This window comes from Salmo salar, chromosome 02 (assembly GCF_965601325.2).
Source record: "Salmo salar chromosome 02, fSalSal1, whole genome shotgun sequence".
NCBI classification, from domain to species: domain Eukaryota; kingdom Metazoa; phylum Chordata; class Actinopteri; order Salmoniformes; family Salmonidae; genus Salmo; species Salmo salar.
In genome coordinates this window covers 171,883-192,500 of record NC_138292.1, presented here as the reverse complement: position 1 = coordinate 192,500, position 20,618 = coordinate 171,883, and the positions used below count along the sequence as shown (strand labels likewise).

General features: G+C 51.6%; 1 protein-coding gene across 1 annotated transcript in view; it reads right to left on the bottom strand.

Annotated features, from left to right (window-relative positions):
• Positions 1 to 20,618, bottom strand: part of LOC106593635 (intermembrane lipid transfer protein VPS13B) — a 164,440-nt gene that overhangs the window by 136,639 nt on the left and 7,183 nt on the right. The window contains exons 2-3 of the mRNA XM_082958886.1: positions 5,601 to 5,803; positions 3,165 to 3,471 (exon numbers count right to left, since the gene is read on the bottom strand). Coding sequence (XP_082815012.1) covers positions 3,165 to 3,471; positions 5,601 to 5,803 — 510 coding nt within the window. The remainder of the gene's footprint in view (positions 1 to 3,164; positions 3,472 to 5,600; positions 5,804 to 20,618) is intronic.

The window sequence follows — 20,618 nt, the reverse complement described above, 5'->3', positions numbered from 1 at the left end:
ATGGATGAAGAGATCTGCCTTCATCGTTCTGTTCTCCTTCATGTCTTGTTTAACCGGCTTCTAGGGAACCTACCAACCCAGCTGCTGCTCGCTACCTCTCCGCCAGCATGGCCTCAGGACGACGGCAGAACCGACTTCCAACTATTATGGGTTCTGTCTATCTGGGCTTGTTTCAGCTTGCAGGGCACAGTGGAACCAATGGAGTCATCCCAAAAAGGTCACACATTCCTGCCCGGCTGGCTACTCCAGGCACGGACAATCAAACAGTCAAAGTAACAAAAGGGATACTACTATTTGAACCCAGGTCTGAGGACTACATCCCCCCCTCTCTCTACCTTCCCCCAGCACCAGCTCCCTGTTTTTACTGCTGGAAGGAAGGAAGGAAGGAAGGAAGGAGGAAGGAAGGAAGGAAGGAAGGAAGGAAGGAAGGAAGGAAGGAAGGAAGGAAGGAAGCCCTCCTGTAATCCATTAGAGGAACAGCCGTATTAAATGCATTAAAGACCAGAGGAACGATGCAACAAACAAGGACAGGAGAGGCTGACCGACCACAGCTGACAGGATAGATAGCTGATAGGGCGAGGAGAGGGTTTGATCTCTCTCCACCGTGTGTGTGTGTGTGTGTGTGTGTGTGTGTGTGTGTGTGTGTGTGTGTGTCTCTCTCCCCGGGAGGAAGACAGTGTGCCCAGGGAGGAGAACAAACTGTGTTTTACTGGAAACAGACTGTAATGTCTTCCTCTCTGAGACCACATGCAGAAGCCCTGATTCACTATTTGTTTCAAGTGGGGCTGAAGCGTGTTCGGGTACGCTTTCTATTACCATGTGTTATTACCTGTATCTAATAGATAATAACAGTGTGTTATTACCTGTATCTAATAGATAATAAGTGTTATTACCTGTATGTAATAGATAGTAACAGTGTGTTATTACCTGTATCTAATAGATAGTAACAGTGTGTTATTACCTGTATCTAATAGATAGTAACAGTGTTATTACCTGTATCTAATAGATAGTAACAGTGTTATTACCTGTATCTAATAGATAGTAACAGTGTGTTATTACCTGTATCTAATAGATAGTAACAGTGTTATTACCTGTATGTAATAGATAGTAACAGTGTTATTACCTGAATCTAATAGATAGTAACAGTGTTATTACCTGTATGTAATAGATAGTAACAGTGTTATTACCTGTATCTAATAGATAGTAACAGTGTTATTACCTGTATCTAATAGATAGTAACAGTGTGTTATTACCTGTATCTAATAGATAGTAACAGTGTTATTACCTGTATCTAATAGATAGTAACAGTGTGTTATTACCTGTATCTAATAGATAGTAACAGTGTTATTACCTGTATCTAATAGATAGTAACAGTGTTATTACCTGTATCTAATAGATAGTAACAGTGTTATTACCTGTATCTAATAGATAGTAACAGTGTGTTATTACCTGTATCTAATAGATAGTAACAGTGTTATTACCTGTATCTAATAGATAGTAACAGTGTGTTATTACCTGTATCTAATAGATAGTAACAGTGTTATTACCTGTATCTAATAGATAGTAACAGTGTGTTATTACCTGTATCTAATAGATAGTAACAGTGTTATTACCTGTATCTAATAGATAGTAACAGTGTTATTACCTGTATCTAATAGATAGTAACAGTGATTATTACCTGTATCTAATAGATAGTAACAGTGTTATTACCTGTATCTAATAGATAGTAACAGTGTTATTACCTGTATCTAATAGATAGTAACAGTGTTATTACCTGTATCTAATAGATAGTAACAGTGTTATTACCTGTATCTAATAGATAGTAACAGTGCTGTTATTACCTGTATCTAATAGATAGTAACAGTGTTATTACCTGTATCTAATAGATAGTAACAGTGTTATTACCTGTATCTAATAGATAATAACAGTGTTATTACCTGTATCTAATAGATAGTAACAGTGTTATTACCTGTATCTAATAGATAGTAACAGTGTTATTACCTGTATCTAATAGATAGTAACAGTGTTATTACCTGTATCTAATAGATAGTAACAGTGTTATTACCTGTATCTAATAGATAGTAACAGTGTTATTACCTGTATCTAATAGATAGTAACAGTGTGTTATTACCTGTATCTAATAGATAGTAACAGTGTGTTATTACCTGTATCTAATAGATAGTAACAGTGTTATTACCTGTATCTAATAGATAGTAACAGTGTTATTACCTGTATCTAATAGATAGTAACAGTGTTATTACCTGTATCTAATAGATAGTAACAGTGTTATTACCTGTATCTAATAGATAGTAACAGTGTTATTACCTGTATCTAATAGATAGTAACAGTGTTATTACCTGTATCTAATAGATAGTAACAGTGTTATTACCTGTATCTAATAGATAGTAACAGTGTGTTATTACCTGTATCTAATAGATAGTAACAGTGTTATTACCTGTATCTAATAGATAGTAACAGTGTTATTACCTGTATCTAATAGATAGTAACAGTGTTATTACCTGTATCTAATAGATAGTAACAGTGTTATTACCTGTATCTAATAGATAGTAACAGTGTGTTATTACCTGTATCTAATAGATAGTAACAGTGTTATTACCTGTATCTAATAGATAGTAACAGTGTTATTACCTGTATGTAATAGATAGTAACAGTGTTATTACCTGTATCTAATAGATAGTAACAGTGTTATTACCTGTATCTAATAGATAGTAACAGTGTTATTACCTGTATCTAATAGATAGTAACAGTGTTATTACCTGTATCTAATAGATAGTAACAGTGTGTTATTACCTGTATCTAATAGATAGTAACAGTGTCCGTTGATGTACGGCCTGTATCTAATAGATAGTAACAGTGTTATTACCTGTATCTAATAGATAGTAACAGTGTGTTATTACCTGTATCTAATAGATAGTAACAGTGTTATTACCTGTATCGTAGACGTGGACGATCAGATAGACAGGTGTTATTACCTGTATCTAATAGATAGTAACAGTGTTATTACCTGTATGTAATAGATAGTAACAGTGTTATTACCTGTATGTAATAGATAGTAACAGTGTTATTACCTGTATGTAATAGATAGTAACAGTGTTATTACCTGAGAAACAGGTGAATAGTTAGTAGTGAGGTGTGATGGTTACCTGAGTCCTGTATGTACTGGAACAGCCCGGTGCGGAGGTCGTCGGAGCTGTGTTCTGTCTTCGGGGGGGGGATTTCAGTGGAGGGGGGTGACTGGGGGTCAAAGGGGGGCTTATCCTCTTCAGCCCCAGCCCCAGACCCAGCCCCAGACCCAGCCCCAGCCCCAGTCCCAGTCCCAGCCCCAGCCCCAGTCCCAGTCCCAGTCCCAGCCCCAGTCCCAGCCCCAGTCCCCTGGTTCCTCTGGAGGGAGGCCTGGAGGTGTTCATACACCAGCCTCAGACAGTTGACATGCTCCTGGCCCCAGAACACCTGCACAGACACAAGGAGAATATTACATGACAGTGGGGTTAAGGATGGGGTTGGTGGTTAAGGATGGGGCTGGGGGTTAAGGATGGGGTTGGGGGTTAAGGATGGGGCTGGGGGTTAAGGATGGGGCTGGGGGTTAAGGATGGGGTTGGGTTCGGGGTTAAGGATGGGGTTGGGGGTTAAGGATGGGGTTGGGGGTTAAGGATGGGGTTTGGGCTAGGGGTTAAGGATGGGGTTGGGGCTGGGGGTTAAGGATGGGGTTGGTTGTTAAGGATGGGGTTGGGGGTCAAGGATGGGGCTGGGGGTTAAGGATGGGGCTGGGGATTAAGGATGGGGTTGGGGCTGGAGGTTAAGGATGGGGTTGGGTTCGGGGTTAAGGATGGGGTTGGGGCTGGGGGTTAAGGATGGGGTTGGGTTTGGGGGTTAAGGATGGGGTTGGTTGTTAAGGATGGGGTTGCTGGTTAAGGATGGGGTTTGGGCTGGGGGTTAAGGAGGGGGTTGGTGGTTAAGGATGGGGTTGGGAGTTAAGGATGGGGTTGGGGTTAAGGATGGGGTTGGGGGTTAAGGATGGGGTTGGGACTGGGGTTAGGGTTGGTGGTGAGGGTTAAGGATGGGGTGGCGTATTGGGCTGGGGATTGGGGATGGGGTGGCGGATTGGGCAGGGGATTGGGCAGGGGATTGGGCATGGGGATTGGGCATGGGGCTGGGGATTGGACTGGGGATTGGGGCTGGGGATCGGGCTGGGGATTGGGGCTGGGGATTGGGGCTGGGGATTGGGGCTGGGGATTGGGCTGGGGATTGGGGCTGGGGATTGGACTAGGGATTGGACTAGGGATTGGGGATGGGGATTGGGGATGGGGATTGGGGATGGGGATTGGGCTGGGGATTGGGGATGGGGATTGGACTAGGGATTGGGGATGGGGTTTGGGCTGGGGATTGGGGATGGGGATTGGACGGGAAGGCAGGAATCTCTGAGTCAAAACCAGTTGACACACAGAACCAGACTGGACTCTACTCCGCTGTGGAGGAGGGTGACTCAATGTAAAAACAGGAAAAAGTGGGGATTTCTCAGGTTTGGAGCTGGAACGGAAGGAATTTGGGTTGGTTTTCTTACAAGACTTCATTAAAACACCACAAACACTCTGTATTTGCAGAAGGAAATGTATGATTATGTATTAAGTGTTGAGTTGTGAGTGATCTTTCTGTTAATGGCACGGAAATAAGTGCATTAGGAAAAACGTAAACAAGTTTCCCCCTGCTGTAATGTGGAATACTTACAGTAACACGCTAACAGTAAAAGTACCAGTCTTCCTTAAAGGGACTTCAGGGTTTATGCAACGTGGACCTGGAACCTTGTAGCTTTAAAAGACCTCTACAAACAACCAGTAGAGGTCAGAGGTCATTAGGGTGATGAATAACCAGTAGAGGTCATTAGGGTGATGAATAACCAGTAGAGGTCATTAGAGTGATGAATAACCAGTAGAGGTCATTAGGGTGATGAATAACCAGTAGAGGTCATTAGGGTGATGAATAACCAGTAGAGGTCATTAGAGTGATGAATAACCAGTAGAGGTCATTAGGGCGATGAATAACCAGTAGAGGTCATTAGGGTGATGAATAACCAGTAGAGGTCATTAGGGTGATGAATAACCAGTAGAGGTCATTAGGGTGATGAATAACCAGTAGAGGTCATTAGGGTGATGAATAACCAGTAGAGGTCATTAGAGTGATGAATAACCAGTAGAGGTCATTAGGGTGATGAATAACCAGTAGAGGTCATTAGGGTGATGAATAACCAGTAGAGGTCATTAGAGTGATGAATAACCAGTAGAGGTCATTAGGGTGATGAATAACCAGTAGAGGTCATTAGGGTGATGAATAACCAGTAGAGGTCATTAGAGGTCATTAGGGTGATGAATGACAGTTTGGGAACATTTTTGGTCTTATCAGATCTCTAACAGAAAGATGGACTAACTTTATGTTACTGAATTAGGGTGAGAATGGCATACGGGGTTACAAAAATCTGGTACATTTCCATAAATTCTGTTCGTTTTCCAGAAAACCTGGTTGGAAGATTCCCGGAATCAGGAAGGAATGAGCAGGAAATCAGAATTGTGGGTGTTCCCGCTCACCTGCAGTAGGCCTCCCTTCAGGTCCAGCAGTAGTTTCGGGATCCCAGTCTCAGGTCCAGGACTGCTGCTGTGCCTACACCACCTGGCCTCTAGGGCGGCGCTACAGGAGAAAGGCCCCAGCAGCAGACGGCTCCGATCCTTCAGGCCCGTCCTCACCAGGACATCCTGCAGCTCCAACAGCACTGAGACTGACTGGACCGGGTCTACAAGGAGCACAGAGAGACATACAGTATAAACCATCAGAAAAGGGTTTATGAAACGTGGAGCTTTAAAGACCTCTACAAATAACCAGTAGAGGTCATTAGGGTGATGAATAACCAGTAGAGGTCATTAGGGTGATGAATAACCAGTAGAGGTCATTAGGGTGATGAATAACCAGTAGAGGTCATTAGGGTGATGAATAACCAGTAGAGGTCAGAGGTCATTAGGGTGATGAATAACCAGTAGAGGTCATTAGAGTGATGAATAACCAGTAGTCATTAGGGTGATGAATAACCAGTAGAGGTCATTAGGGTGATGAATAACCAGTAGAGGTCATTAGGGTGATGAATAACCAGTAGAGGTCAGAGGTCATTAGGGTGATGAATAACCAGTAGAGGTCATTAGAGTGATGAATAACCAGTAGTCATTAGGGTGATGAATAACCAGTAGAGGTCATTAGGGTGATGAATAACCAGTAGAGGTCATTAGGGTGATGAATAACCAGTAGAGGTCATTAGGGTGATGAATAACCAGTAGAGGTCAGAGGTCATTAGGGTGATGAATAACCAGTAGAGGTCATTAGAGTGATGAATAACCAGTAGAGGTCATTAGGGTGATGAATAACCAGTAGAGGTCATTAGGGTGATGAATAACCAGTAGAGATCATTAGGGTGATGAATAACCAGTAGTCATTAGGGTTCCGCTGTGCCATAAATCCATGTTTGAATGAAGCTGTTTACAACAACAACAAAAATACGCAAATATGGATTCACAGGAAAGTGGAACATTTAGTAAAAAACGTAGTGCAGAGACATTCAGAATGGGATTCTGATGTAAAATGAGTTGGTTTGGAGTCATTTTTAACATGCCTCAGACAGGTTTTCATAATGCATTGTAGTTAACAGAAAGTGTAATTAGGGTCATTTTCTGTTATGAAACAAGATATTGAAAAGAAAAAAATAAACGTTTTTTGGAGGATCAACTACAATCACCGAAAGAGTGAAAATAAGTCTACATGTAAAAAATTGGTGAGCTTCCCCTTTAAGGCTAAACAAAGAGCAAGGGAGAAAGAGGACATCCTTGTCTTGTACCTCTCCAATATCACTACACCCAAATATTACAGTTGAACTTGATCAGAAGCAGATGAGCTAGCCATTGGTTCCTACAGTGAAATGTGAGAGCCAGACAGACACTTGGTCAGACAAACACTGGTAAACAAGGACAGTTCTGGCTCAGTCCATCTCCTTCCAGTCTTGACGGAGTGACTGACCTCAGCTACGACCTCGGTCAGGACCCAAGCTCGATGAACTCATAAATCTTCCATAACCCCTGGTCTCCACCACTCGCTGACATGGACGTGCGTCTCTGCTCTGGTCCGTCAGTCAACAGAACACTTGGATGCTGTCCTCTGTATGAGTCATCTGTCCTGAGAACCAACTCTTTAATGGACCTTTAAACTGCTGCCTGCCTGCCTGCCTGGGAACCCAGAGAACCCAGAATTAACTGCTTTGTTGTTCCACCACTTGTTTTGCTCCCGCTGTTTACAATAACCAAGACCTCCGTCTTGTTTCATTCTGTCTGTGCTCCGGCCTTGTGCTGAGAGACAAGGCTGGGGGGGGGGGACTGAGAGACAAGGCTGGGGGGGGTACTGAGAGACAAGGCTGGGGGGGTACTGAGAGACAAGGCTGGGGGGGTACTGAGAGACAAGGCTGGGGGGGTACTGAGAGACAAGGCTGGGGGGGTACTGAGAGACAAGGCTGGGGGGGTACTGAGAGACAAGGCTGGGGGGGTACTGAGACAAGGCTGGGGGGGACTGAGAGACAAGGCTGGGGGGGTACTGAGAGACAAGGCTGGGGGGGACTGAGAGACAAGGCTGGGGGGGTACTGAGACAAGGCTGGGGGGGGTACTGAGACAAGGCTGGGGGGGTACTGAGAGACAAGGCTGGGGGGGGTACTGAGAGACAAGGCTGGGGGGGTACTGAGACAAGGCTGGGGGGGTACTGAGAGACAAGGCTGGGGGGGGGTACTGAGACAAGGCTGGGGGGGACTGAGAGACAAGGCTGGGGGGGGTACTGAGACAAGGCTGGGGGGGACTGAGAGACAAGGCTGGGGGGGGACTGAGAGACAAGGCTGGGGGGGACTGAGAGACAAGGCTGGGGGGGGACTGAGAGACAAGGCTGGGGGGGGTACTGAGAGACAAGGCTGGGGGGGGGTACTGAGAGACAAGGCTGGGGGGGGTACTGAGAGACAAGGCTGGGGGGGTACTGAGACAAGGCTGGGGGGGGTACTGAGAGACAAGGCTGGGGGGGTACTGAGAGACAAGGCTGGGGGGGTACTGAGAGACAAGGCTGGGGGGGTACTGAGAGACAAGGCTGGGGGGGGTACTGGAGACAAGGCTGGGGGGGTACTGAGACAAGGCTGGGGGGGGTACTGAGAGACAAGGCTGGGGGGGTACTGAGAGACAAGGCTGGGGGGGTACTGAGAGACAAGGCTGGGGGGGTACTGAGAGACAAGGCTGGGGGGGGTACTGAGAGACAAGGCTGGGGGGTACTGAGACAAGGCTGGGGGGGACTGAGAGACAAGGCTGGGGGGGTACTGAGAGACAAGGCTGGGGGGGTACTGAGAGACAAGGCTGGGGGGGGGTACTGAGAGACAAGGCTGGGGGGGGTACTGAGAGACAAGGCTGGGGGGGTACTGAGAGACAAGGCTGGGGGGGGGTACTGAGACAAGGCTGGGGGGGGTACTGAGAGACAAGGCTGGGGGGGTACTGAGAGACAAGGCTGGGGGGGTACTGAGAGATAAGGCTGGGGGGGTACTGAGAGACAAGGCTGGGGGGGACTGAGAGACAAGGCTGGGGGGGGTACTGAGACAAGGCTGGGGGGGGTACTGAGAGACAAGGCTGGGGGGGTACTGAGAGACAAGGCTGGGGGGGTACTGAGAGATAAGGCTGGGGGGGTACTGAGAGACAAGGCTGGGGGGGACTGAGAGACAAGGCTGGGGGGGGTACTGAGAGACAAGGCTGGGGGGGTTATGAGAGACAAGGCTGGGGGGGGTACTGAGAGACAAGGCTGGGGGGGTACTGAGACAAGGCTGGGGGGGTACTGAGACAAGGCTGGGGGGGGTACTGAGAGACAAGGCTGGGGGGGTACTGAGAGACAAGGCTGGGGGGGTACTGAGAGACAAGGCTGGGGGGGACTGAGAGACAAGGCTGGGGTGGGTACTGAGACAAGGCTGGGGGGGTACTGGGAGACAAGGCTGGGGGGGACTGAGAGACAAGGCTGGGGGGGGTACTGAGACAAGGCTGGGGGGGGACTGAGAGACAAGGCTGGGGGGGGTACTGAGACAAGGCTGGGGGGGGGGTACTGAGACAAGGCTGGGGGGTACTGAGACAAGGCTGGGGGGGTACTGAGAGACAAGGCTGGGGGGGGTACTGAGAGACAAGGCTGGGGGGGTACTGAGACAAGGCTGGGGGGGGGGTACTGAGACAAGGCTGGGGGGTACTGAGACAAGGCTGGGGGGGTACTGAGAGACAAGGCTGGGGGGGTACTGAGAGACAAGGCTGGGGGGGTACTGAGAGACAAGGCTGGGGGGGGTACTGAGAGACAAGGCTGGGGGGGTACTGAGACAAGGCTGGGGGGGGTACTGAGAGACAAGGCTGGGGGGGTACTGAGAGACAAGGCTGGGGGGGTACTGAGAGATAAGGCTGGGGGGGTACTGAGAGACAAGGCTGGGGGGGACTGAGAGACAAGGCTGGGGGGGGTACTGAGAGACAAGGCTGGGGGGGTACTGAGAGACAAGGCTGGGGGGGACTGAGAGACAAGGCTGGGGGGGTACTGAGACAAGGCTGGGGGGGGTACTGAGACAAGGCTGGGGGGGTACTGAGAGACAAGGCTGGGGGGGTACTGAGACAAGGCTGGGGGGGTACTGAGAGACAAGGCTGGGGGGGGTACTGAGACAAGGCTGGGGGGGACTGAGAGACAAGGCTGGGGGGGTACTGAGACAAGGCTGGGGGGGGGTACTGAGACAAGGCTGGGGGGGTACTGAGAGACAAGGCTGGGGGGGGGGTACTGAGAGACAAGGCTGGGGGGGACTGAGAGACAAGGCTGGGGGGTACTGAGACAAGGCTGGGGGGGTACTGAGACAAGGCTGGGGGGGTACTGAGAGACAAGGCTGGGGGGGGGGTACTGAGACAAGGCTGGGAGGGACTGAGAGACAAGGCTGGGGGGGTACTGAGACAAGGCTGGGGGGGACTGAGAGACAAGGCTGGGGGCGTACTGAGAGACAAGGCTGGGGGGGACTGAGAGACAAGGCTGGGGGGGTACTGAGAGACAAGGCTGTGGGGGGTACTGAGAGACAAGGCTGGGGGGTGACTGAGAGACAAGGCTGGGGGGGACTGAGAGACAAGGCTGGGGGGGTACTGAGAGACAAGGCTGGGGGGGGACTGAGAGACAAGGCTGGGGGGGGGTACTGAGAGACAAGGCTGGGGGGGTACTGAGACAAGGCTGGGGGGGACTGAGAGACAAGGCTGGGGGGGTACTGAGACAAGGCTGGGGGGGTACTGAGAGACAAGGCTGGGGGGTACTGAGAGACAAGGCTGGGGGGGTACTGAGAGACAAGGCTGGGGGGGACTGAGAGACAAGGCTGGGGGGGTACTGAGACAAGGCTGGGGGGGTACTGAGACAAGGCTGGGGGGGTACTGAGACAAGGCTGGGGGGGTACTGAGAGACAAGGCTGGGGGGGGGGTACTGAGAGACAAGGCTGGGGGGGACTGAGAGACAAGGCTGGGGGTACTGAGACAAGGCTGGGGGGGTACTGAGACAAGGCTGGGGGGGTACTGAGAGACAAGGCTGGGGGGGGTACTGAGACAAGGCTGGGGGGGACTGAGAGACAAGGCTGGGGGGGTACTGAGACAAGGCTGGGGGGGACTGAGAGACAAGGCTGGGGGCGTACTGAGAGACAAGGCTGGGGGGGACTGAGAGACAAGGCTGTGGGGGGACTGAGAGACAAGGCTGGGGGGGGGGTACTGAGAGACAAGGCTGGGGGGGACTGAGAGACAAGGCTGGGGGTACTGAGACAAGGCTGGGGGGGTACTGAGACAAGGCTGGGGGGGTACTGAGAGACAAGGCTGGGGGGGGTACTGAGACAAGGCTGGGGGGGACTGAGAGACAAGGCTGGGGGGGTACTGAGACAAGGCTGGGGGGGACTGAGAGACAAGGCTGTGGGGGGACTGAGAGACAAGGCTGGGGGGGGTACTGAGAGACAAGGCTGGGGGGGGACTGAGAGACAAGGCTGGGGGGGACTGAGAGACAAGGCTGGGGGGGGGTACTGAGAGACAAGGCTGGGGGGGTACTGAGAGACAAGGCTGGGGGGGTACTGAGAGACAAGGCTGGGGGGGGGGTACTGAGAGACAAGGCTGGGGGGGTACTGAGAGACAAGGCTGGGGGGGTACTGAGAGACAAGGCTGGGGGGGGTACTGAGAGACAAGGCTGGGGGGGGTACTGAGACAAGGCTGGGGGGGGTACTGAGACAAGGCTGGGGGGGGTACTGAGAGACAAGGCTGGGGGGGTACTGAGAGACAAGGCTGGGGGGGTACTGAGAGACAAGGCTGGGGGGGTACTGAGAGACAAGGCTGGGGGGGTACTGAGAGACAAGGCTGGGGGGGTACTGAGAGACAAGGCTGGGGGGGGTACTGAGAGACAAGGCTGGGGGGGGTACTGAGAGACAAGGCTGGGGGGGTACTGAGAGACAAGGCTGGGGGGGGTACTGAGAGACAAGGCTGGGGGGGGTACTGAGAGACAAGGCTGGGGGGGGGTACTGAGAGACAAGGCTGGGGGGGGTACTGAGAGACAAGGCTGGGGGGGGGTACTGAGAGACAAGGCTGGGGGGTACTGAGAGACAAGGCTGGGGGGGTACTGAGAGACAAGGCTGGGGGGGTACTGAGAGACAAGGCTGGGGGGGGGTACTGAGACAAGGCTGGGGGGTACTGGGAGACAAGGCTGGGGGGGACTGAGAGACAAGGCTGGGGGGGACTGAGAGACAAGGCTGGGGGGGTACTGAGAGACAAGGCGGGGGGGGGTACTGAGACAAGGCTGGGGGGGTACTGGGAGACAAGGCTGGGGGGGACTGAGAGACAAGGCTGGGGGGGACTGAGAGACAAGGCTGGGGGGGTACTGAGAGACAAGGCTGGGGGGGGGGGTACTGAGACAAGGCTGGGGGGGGTACTGAAACAAGGCTGGGGGGGTACTGAGAGACAAGGCTGGGGGGGTACTGAGAGACAAGGCTGGGGGGGTACTGAGAGACAAGGCTGGGGGGGGTACTGAGAGACAAGGCTGGGGGGGACTGAGAGACAAGGCTGGGGGGGTACTGAGAGACAAGGCTGGGGTGTAGGCTCTGTACCATATTTTTGCAACCCAGACAAGGCCTTGTCTCTCAGAGCAGCACGAGGCTGGGGAACTCCCAGGCAGACCTCGTCTCTCTCAGAGCAGCACTAGGCTGGGGAACTCCCAGGCAGACCTCGTCTCTCAGAGCAGCACGAGGCTGGGGAACTCCCAGGCAGACCTTGTCTCTCTCAGAGCAGCACTAGGCTGGGGAACTACCAGGCAGACCTCGTCTCTCAGAGCAGCACTAGGCTGGGGAACTCCCAGGCAGACCTCGTCTCTCAGAGCAGCACGAGGCTGGGGAACTCCCAGGCAGACCTCGTCTCTCAGAGCAGCACGAGGCTGGGGAACTCCCAGGCAGACCTCGTCTCTCAGAGCAGCACGAGGCTGGGGAACTCCCAGGCAGACCTCATCTCTCTCAGAGCAGCACGAGGCTGGGGAACTCCCAGGCAGGCCTTGTCTCTCTCAGAGCAGCACTGAACTAACTGTGGATATCATCATCCTATTACAACAGAGAGAACCTCATCCCAACTGGCCCGACGACTCCACTTCTCCCATGGTGCATCATTTACAGGCCAGCTGACCAGAGCAGAAAGCACCACGGCATGATGAGGTAAAACACAGCTGCAGCCACGATGACAATCTTAATATTCTCACTAATTAGGAGGTTTGAAGTCCTCTCCTCTCCTCTCCCCTCCCCTTCCCCTCCTCTTCCCTCCCCTCTCCGCTCCCCTCCCCCCTCCCCTCCTCTGCCCTCTCCCCTCCCCTCCTCCCCTCTCCTCCTCTGCCCTCTCCCCTCCCCTCCTCCCCTCTCCTCCTCTGCCCTCCCCTCCCCTCTCCCCTCCTCTCCTCCCCTCTCCTCTCCCCTCCTCTCCCCTCCCCCCTCCTCTGCCCTCCCCTCCTCCCCTCCTCCTCTCCTCTCCTCTCCTCTCCTCTCCTCTCCTCTCCTCTCCTCTCCTCTCCTCTCCTCTCCCCTCCAGCCAGCCCATAATGACCATGTGTTTCCGTGGAGACCCTGGCTGTGCTGCAGCCCTGTCCCTCCACTACTAACGGCCCCGTTAGTGGATCACTGATCTGGTGCCATGGGCAGAGAGAGGTGTAGCCGTTAAACAGAGACGGCCCTCTCCCTCTGTGTGTGTGGTGTGTGTGTGGTGTGTGTGTGTGTGTGTGTGTGTGTGTGTGTGTGTGTGTGTGTGTGTGTGTGTGTGTGGTGTGTGTTCGCTCAGCCTGTACTCTGCCACCCCAGCCTATTATCATGTGGTCAGGGAGAGAGCAGAGGAGAACCACACTCATATTTATGGTCGACTGTTGAGCGTCGGACGCCTGAGTCGAACGGACAGCAAGTTACCATCCCTACCCTACTGCCACACACACACACACACACACACACACACACACACACACACACGTTCACACACACACACACACACACACACACACACACACACACACACACACACACACACACACACACACACACACACACACACACACACACACACACACACACACACACACACAGGGGGAAAGAAAAGCTTCCTGAATTTCATATTTTCAATCACTAAATATTTTCGCCACATGGTTGAAAGCAGATCCTTTGGCAAGACAGGAAGAGGCTCTAAATATCTCTCTCTGCAGCACGACAAGCAACAGGCCTGGCTCCCTGGCTAGCCCAGTCTGGACAACATTAGACCTGCCTGGCCTGTCAGTACAACATTAGACCTGCCTGGCCTGTCAGGACAACATTAGACCTGCCTGGCCTGTCAGTACAACATTAGACCTGCCTGGCCTGTCAGTACAACATTAGACCTGCCTGGCCTGTCAGTACAACATTAGACCTGCCTGGCCTGTCAGTACAACATTAGACCTGCCTGGCCTGTCTGTACAACATTAGACCTGCCTGGCCTGTCAGTACAACATTAGACCTGCTTACCTGGCCTGTCTGTACAACATTAGACCTGCCTGGCCTGTCAGGACAACATTAGACCTGCCTGGCCTGTCAGGACAACATTAGACCTGCCTGGCCTGTCAGGACAACATTAGACCTGCCTGGCCTGTCAGGACAACATTAGACCTGCCTGGCCTGTTTGGACAACATTAGACCTGCCTGGCCTGTCAGTACAACATTAGACCTGCCTGGCCTGTCAGTACAACATTAGACCTGCCTGGCCTGTCAGTACAACATTAGACCTGCCTGGCCTGTCAGGACAACATTAGACCTGCCTGGCCTGTCAGGACAACATTAGACCTGCCTGGCCTGTCTGTACAACATTAGACCTGCCTGGCCTGTCAGTACAACATTAGACCTGCCTGGCCTGTCAGTACAACATTAGACCTGCCTGGCCTGTCAGTACAACATTAGACCTGCCTGGCCTGTCTGTGACAACATTAGACCTGCCTGGCCTGTCAGGACAACATTAGACCTGCCTGGCCTGTCAGTACAACATTAGACCTGCCTGGCCTGTCGGACAACATTAGACCTGCCTGGCCTGTCAGTACAACATTAGACCTGCCTGGCCTGTCTTGACTACAGAGTCTGGGTCTACAGCAGCTCTGTCGTCTTGACTACAGAGTCTGGGTCTACAGCAGCTCTGTCGTCTTGACTACAGAGTCTGGGTCTACAGCAGCTCTGTCGTCTTGACTACAGAGTCTGGGTCTACAGCAGCTCTGTCGTCTTGACTACAGAGTCTGGTTCTACAGCAGCTCTGTCGTCTTGACTACAGAGTCTGGGTCTACAGCAGCTCTGTTGTCTTGACTACAGAGTCTGGGTCTACAGCAGCTCTGTCATCTTGACTACAGAGTCTGGGTCTACAGCAGCTCTGTCATCTTGACTACGTGTGTTTATTCGTTCCAGATGAAGGCTGAACAACATCTTAACTGTAACTTGTCATGTGTCCTTCCGTACAACACTGTCAGTGGTGTCTTGTGTGACTGTGAAGTTTATGAGAGAGAAACAGATCATTATGGGGGGAAAAACAGGGCTGTCAGTCCCATATGTTAAAGCCATAGGTCTCTGGAGGGTACAGGGGAAACACAGGGCTGTCAGTCCCATATGTTAAAGCCATAGGTCTCTGGAGGGTACAGGGGAAACACAGGGCTGTCAGTCCCATATGTTAAAGCCATAGGTCTCTGGAGGGTACAGGGGGAAAACAGGGCTGTCAGTCCCATATGTTAAAGCCATAGGTCTCTGGAGGGTACGGGGGAAACACAGGGCTGTCAGTCCCATATGTTAAAGCCATAGGTCTCTGGAGGGTACAGGGGAAAAACAGGGCTGTCAGTCCCATATGTTAAAGCCATAGGTCTCTGGAGGGTACAGGGGAAACACAGGGCTGTCAGTCCCATATGTTAAAGCCATAGGTCTCTGGAGGGTACAGGAGAAACACAGGGCTGTCAGTCCCATATGTTAAAGCCATAGGTCTCTGGAGGGTACGGGGGAAAAACAGGGCTGGCAGGTCCATATGTTAAAGCCATAGGTCTCTGGAGGGTACAGGAGAAACACAGGGCTGTCAGTCCCATATGTTAAAGCCATAGGTCTCTGGAGGGTACGGAGAAACACAGGGCTGTCAGTCCCATATGGTAAAGCCATAGGTCTCTGGAGGGTATAGGGGAAACACAGGGCTGTCAGTCCCATATGTAAAGCCATAGGTCTCTGGAGGGTACAGGGGAAACACAGGGCTGTCAGTCCCATATGTTAAAGCCATAGGTCTCTGGAGGGTACGGAGAAACACAGGGCTGTCAGTCCCATATGTTAAAGCCATAGGTCTCTGGAGGGTACGGGGAAACACAGGGCTGTCAGTCCCATATGTTAAAGCCATAGGTCTCTGGAGGGTACAGGGGAAAAACAGGGCTGGCAGGTCCATATGTTAAAGCCATAGGTCTCTGGAGGGTATGGAGAAACACAGGGCTGTCAGTCCCATATGTTAAAGCCATAGGTCTCTGGAGGGTATGGAGAAACACAGGGCTGTCAGTCCCATATGTTAAAGCCATAGGTCTCTGGAGGGTACAGGAGAAACACAGGGCTGTCAGTCCCATATGTTAAAGCCATAGGTCTCTGGAGGGTACAGGAGAAACACAGGGCTGTCAGTCCCATATGTTAAAGCCATAGGTCTCTGGAGGGTACGGGGGAAAAACAGGGCTGGCAGGTCCATATGTTAAAGCCATAGGTCTCTGGAGGGTACAGGGGAAAAACAGGGCTGTCAGTCCCATATGTTAAAGCCATAGGTCTCTGGAGGGTACGGAGAAACACAGGGCTGTCAGTCCCATATGTTAAAGCCATAGGTCTCTGGAGGGTATGGAGAAACACAGGGCTGTCAGTCCCATATGTTAAAGCCATAGGTCTCTGGAGGGTATGGAGAAACACAGGGCTGTCAGTCCCATATGTTAAAGCCATAGGTCTCTGGAGGGTATGGAGAAACACAGGGCTGTCAGTCCCATATGTTAAAGCCATAGGTCTCTGGAGGGTATGGAGAAACACAGGGCTGTCAGTCCCATATGTTAAAGCCATAGGTCTCTGGAGGGTACAGGAGAAACACAGGGCTGTCAGTCCCATATGTTAAAGCCATAGGTCTCTGGAGGGTACAGGAGAAACACAGGGCTGTCAGTCCCATATGTTAAAGCCATAGGTCTCTGGAGGGTACGGGGGAAAAACAGGGCTGGCAGGTCCATATGTTAAAGCCATAGGTCTCTGGAGGGTACAGGAGAAACACAGGGCTGTCAGTCCCATATGTTAAAGCCATAGGTCTCTGGAGGGTACGGAGAAACACAGGGCTGTCAGTCCCATATGGTAAAGCCATAGGTCTCTGGAGGGTACGGAGAAACACAGGGCTGTCAGTCCCATATGTTAAAGCCATAGGTCTCTGGAGGGTACAGGGGAAACACAGGGCTGTCAGTCCCATATGTTAAAGCCATAGGTCTCTGGAGGGTACGGAGAAACACAGGGCTGTCAGTCCCATATGTTAAAGCCATAGGTCTCTGGAGGGTACAGGGGAAACACAGGGCTGTCAGTCCCATATGTTAAAGCCATAGGTCTCTGGAGGGTACAGGGGAAAAACAGGGCTGGCAGGTCCATATGTTAAAGCCATAGGTCTCTGGAGGGTACAGGGGAAAAACAGGGCTGGCAGGTCCATATGTTAAAGCCATAGGTCTCTGGAGGGTACGGGGGAAAAACAGGGCTGTCAGTCCCATATGTTAAAGCCATATGTCTCTGGAGGGTACAGGGGGAAAACAGGGCTGTCAGTCCCATATGTTAAAGCCATAGGTCTCTGGAGGGTATGGAGAAACACAGGGCTGTCAGTCACATATGTTAAAGCCATAGGTCTCTGGAGGGTACAGGGGAAAAACAGGGCTGTCAGTCCCATATGTTAAAGCCATAGGTCTCTGGAGGGTACAGGAGAAACACAGGGCTGTCAGTCCCATATGTTAAAGCCAGAGACCATCAGAGCCTCGACAGAAACACCCAGCATCCCATGTGTGATGTCCCGTACCACTAAAGTCCAGCTGTTGTTGCCAGGGGATTCAAGGTGGCTCTGTAGCTCTATCCACTTCATGTGTTTTGAGTTTGGAAAACTATCTCACTGGGAGGCATGGTGCCAACTGAAGGCAGGGGGAGGCAGGGGGGAGACAGGGGGGAGACAGGGGGGAGGCACGGATCCAACGAAATGAAATGGATCCTGAAGAGCTGAGCCAAGACTTCACCATGTTACTGAAGGCAGGGGGGAGGCAGGGACTGAGTCAGGGGCTGTGTGTGTGTGTGTGTGTGTGTGTGTGTGTGTGTGTGTGTGTGTGTGTGTGTGTGTGTGTGTGTGTGTGTGTGTGTGTGTGAGAGAGAGAGGCAGGGACTGAGACAGGGACTGAGACAGGGACTGTGTGTGAGAGAGCGAGGCAGGGACTGAGACAGGGACTGAGACAGGGACTGTGTGTGAGAGAGCGAGGCAGGGACTGAGACAGGGACTGAGACAGGGACTGTGTGTGAGAGAGCGAGGCAGGGACTGAGACAGGGACTGAGACAGGGACTGTGTGTGAGAGAGCGAGGCAGGGACTGAGACAGGGACTGAGACAGGGACTGAGACAGGGACTGTGTGTGTGAGAGAGAGAGAGAGAGGCAGGGACTGAGACAGGGACAGTGTGTGATCAACAGGGGGGCTTTGGGTATAACTTAGGGAGTCCATCCAGAACAGTCCTAACAGAGTTAGTCCATCCAGAACAGTTCTAACAGAGTTAGTCCATCCAGAACAGTTCTAACAGAGTTAGTCCATCCAGAACAGTTCTAACAGAGTTAGTCCATCCAGAACAGTTCTAACAGAGTTAGTCCATCCAGAACAGTTCTAACAGAGTTAGTCCATCCAGAACAGTTTAACAGAGTTAGTCCATCCAGAACAGTTCTAACAGAGTTAGTCCATCCAGAACAGTTCTAACAGAGTTAGTCCATCCAGAACAGTTCTAACAGAGTTAGTCCATCCAGAACAGTTCTAACAGAGTTAGTCCATCCAGAACAGTTTAACAGAGTTAGTCCATCCAGAACAGTTCTAACAGAGTTAGTCCATCCAGAACAGTTTAACAGAGTTAGTCCATCCAGAAGTCCTCCCTCCTCCTCCTCCTCCCTCCTCCTCCTCCTCCCCCCTCATCAACCTCCCCCTCATCAACCCCCCCCCCCTCCTTCCCCCTCCTCCTCCTCCCTCCTCCTCCTCCGCTGAACTATAAATGTACCTCTACCTTGGGGACTGTCCGGCCAGAGGACTTCAGCCTCCACTGCTTTTCATAATGACAGGATCCAGTAACGGACTTCAGTGTCAATGTAATCCCTCCTTCCTCCATGTCTCCCCTGGCAGAGGGATGACCTATTGTTGCCTGGAGGAAGGGGTCTTCACCTCGCTGGGGGGCTGGTTCTACACTGAAGACTGACAGGCAGGTTGTCAGAGGACCCGCTCTGCTCCCCACAGCCTGGATTCATATTCTCCCTCCCTCCCTCCCTCCTTCTCTCCCTCCCTCCCTCCCTCCGGTAGCATCCTGTGTGTTACCCTGATCCATCTAATATCTATGTGACATGGAGACCAACAGAGTAGCAGAACATTTACCTGTCTGTCTGTCTGTCTGTCTGTCTGTCTGTCTGTCTGTCTGTCTGTCTGTCTGTCTGTCTGTCTGTCTGTCTGTCTGTCTGTGTTCCAAATGGAACCCTATTCCCTATATAGTATGCCATTTGTGACACAGCCTAACCCAGAGGACATGATATAGCTTCCAGTACCTCCACCACTACCAGTGATCCGTTAGTAACCGAAGACCCTCTGTCTCGTTCCCATGACAACACACCGGGAACCACTACCAGTGATCCGTTAGTAACCGAAGACCCTCTGTCTCGTTCCCATGACAACACGCCGGGAACCACTACCAGTGATCCGTTAGTAACCGAAGACCCTCTGTCTCGTTCCCATGACAACACGCCGGGAACCACTACCAGTGATCCGTTAGTAACCGAAGACCCTCTGTCTCGTTCCCATGACAACACACCGGGAACCACTACCAGTGATCCGTTAGTAACCGAAGACCCTCTGTCTCGTTCCCATGACAACACACCGGGAACCACTACCAGTGATCCGTTAGTAACCGAAGACCCTCTGTCTCGTTCCCATGACAACACACCGGGAACCACTACCAGTGATCCGTTAGTAACCGAAGACCCTCTGTCTCGTTCCCATGACAACACACCGGGAACCACTACCAGTGATCCGTTAGTAACCGAAGACCCTCTGTCTCGTTCCCATGACAACACACCGGGAACCACTACCAGTGATCCGTTAGTAACCGAAGACCCTCTGTCTCGTTCCCATGACAACACACCGGGAACCACTACCAGTGATCCGTTAGTAACCGAAGACCCTCTGTCTCGTTCCCATGACAACACGCCGGGAACAAACTATCTGTGTTCTGTAGCGGCACGATGAGAATCATCTAGAAACCTAAAACAACCAACATGGAAGAAAAACGTAAGTTCCAATGTTTCAGTCCTGTGGAAAATGTCCGTAATGGCACCCTATTCCCTATATAACGCACTACTTTTGTCCACTACTTTTCCCACTGTCCCACCCCTGATTCGCCACAACAAAGTCTGCCTGATAGAACACAGGAAACGGCCCATGATGCATCACTGTCTAGGGCTCCAACCCGTAACCACAACGTGACAAAGGAGGAATAACGCAGAGGGCTCTGAGTAGTGCACTATATAGGGAATAGGGGTACCATTGGGTCCTGGTCTATAGTAGTGCACTATATAGGGAATAGGGTACCATTGGGTCCTGGTCTATAGTAGTGCACTATATAGGGAATAGGGTTCCAACTCTCTCCCTCCCTCCCTCCCTCTCTCTCTCTTTCTCCCTCTCTCTCCACGTCCCTCTCTCCCCCTCCCTCTCTCTCTCTCCCTCCTCCCTCTCTCCCTCCTCCCTCTCTC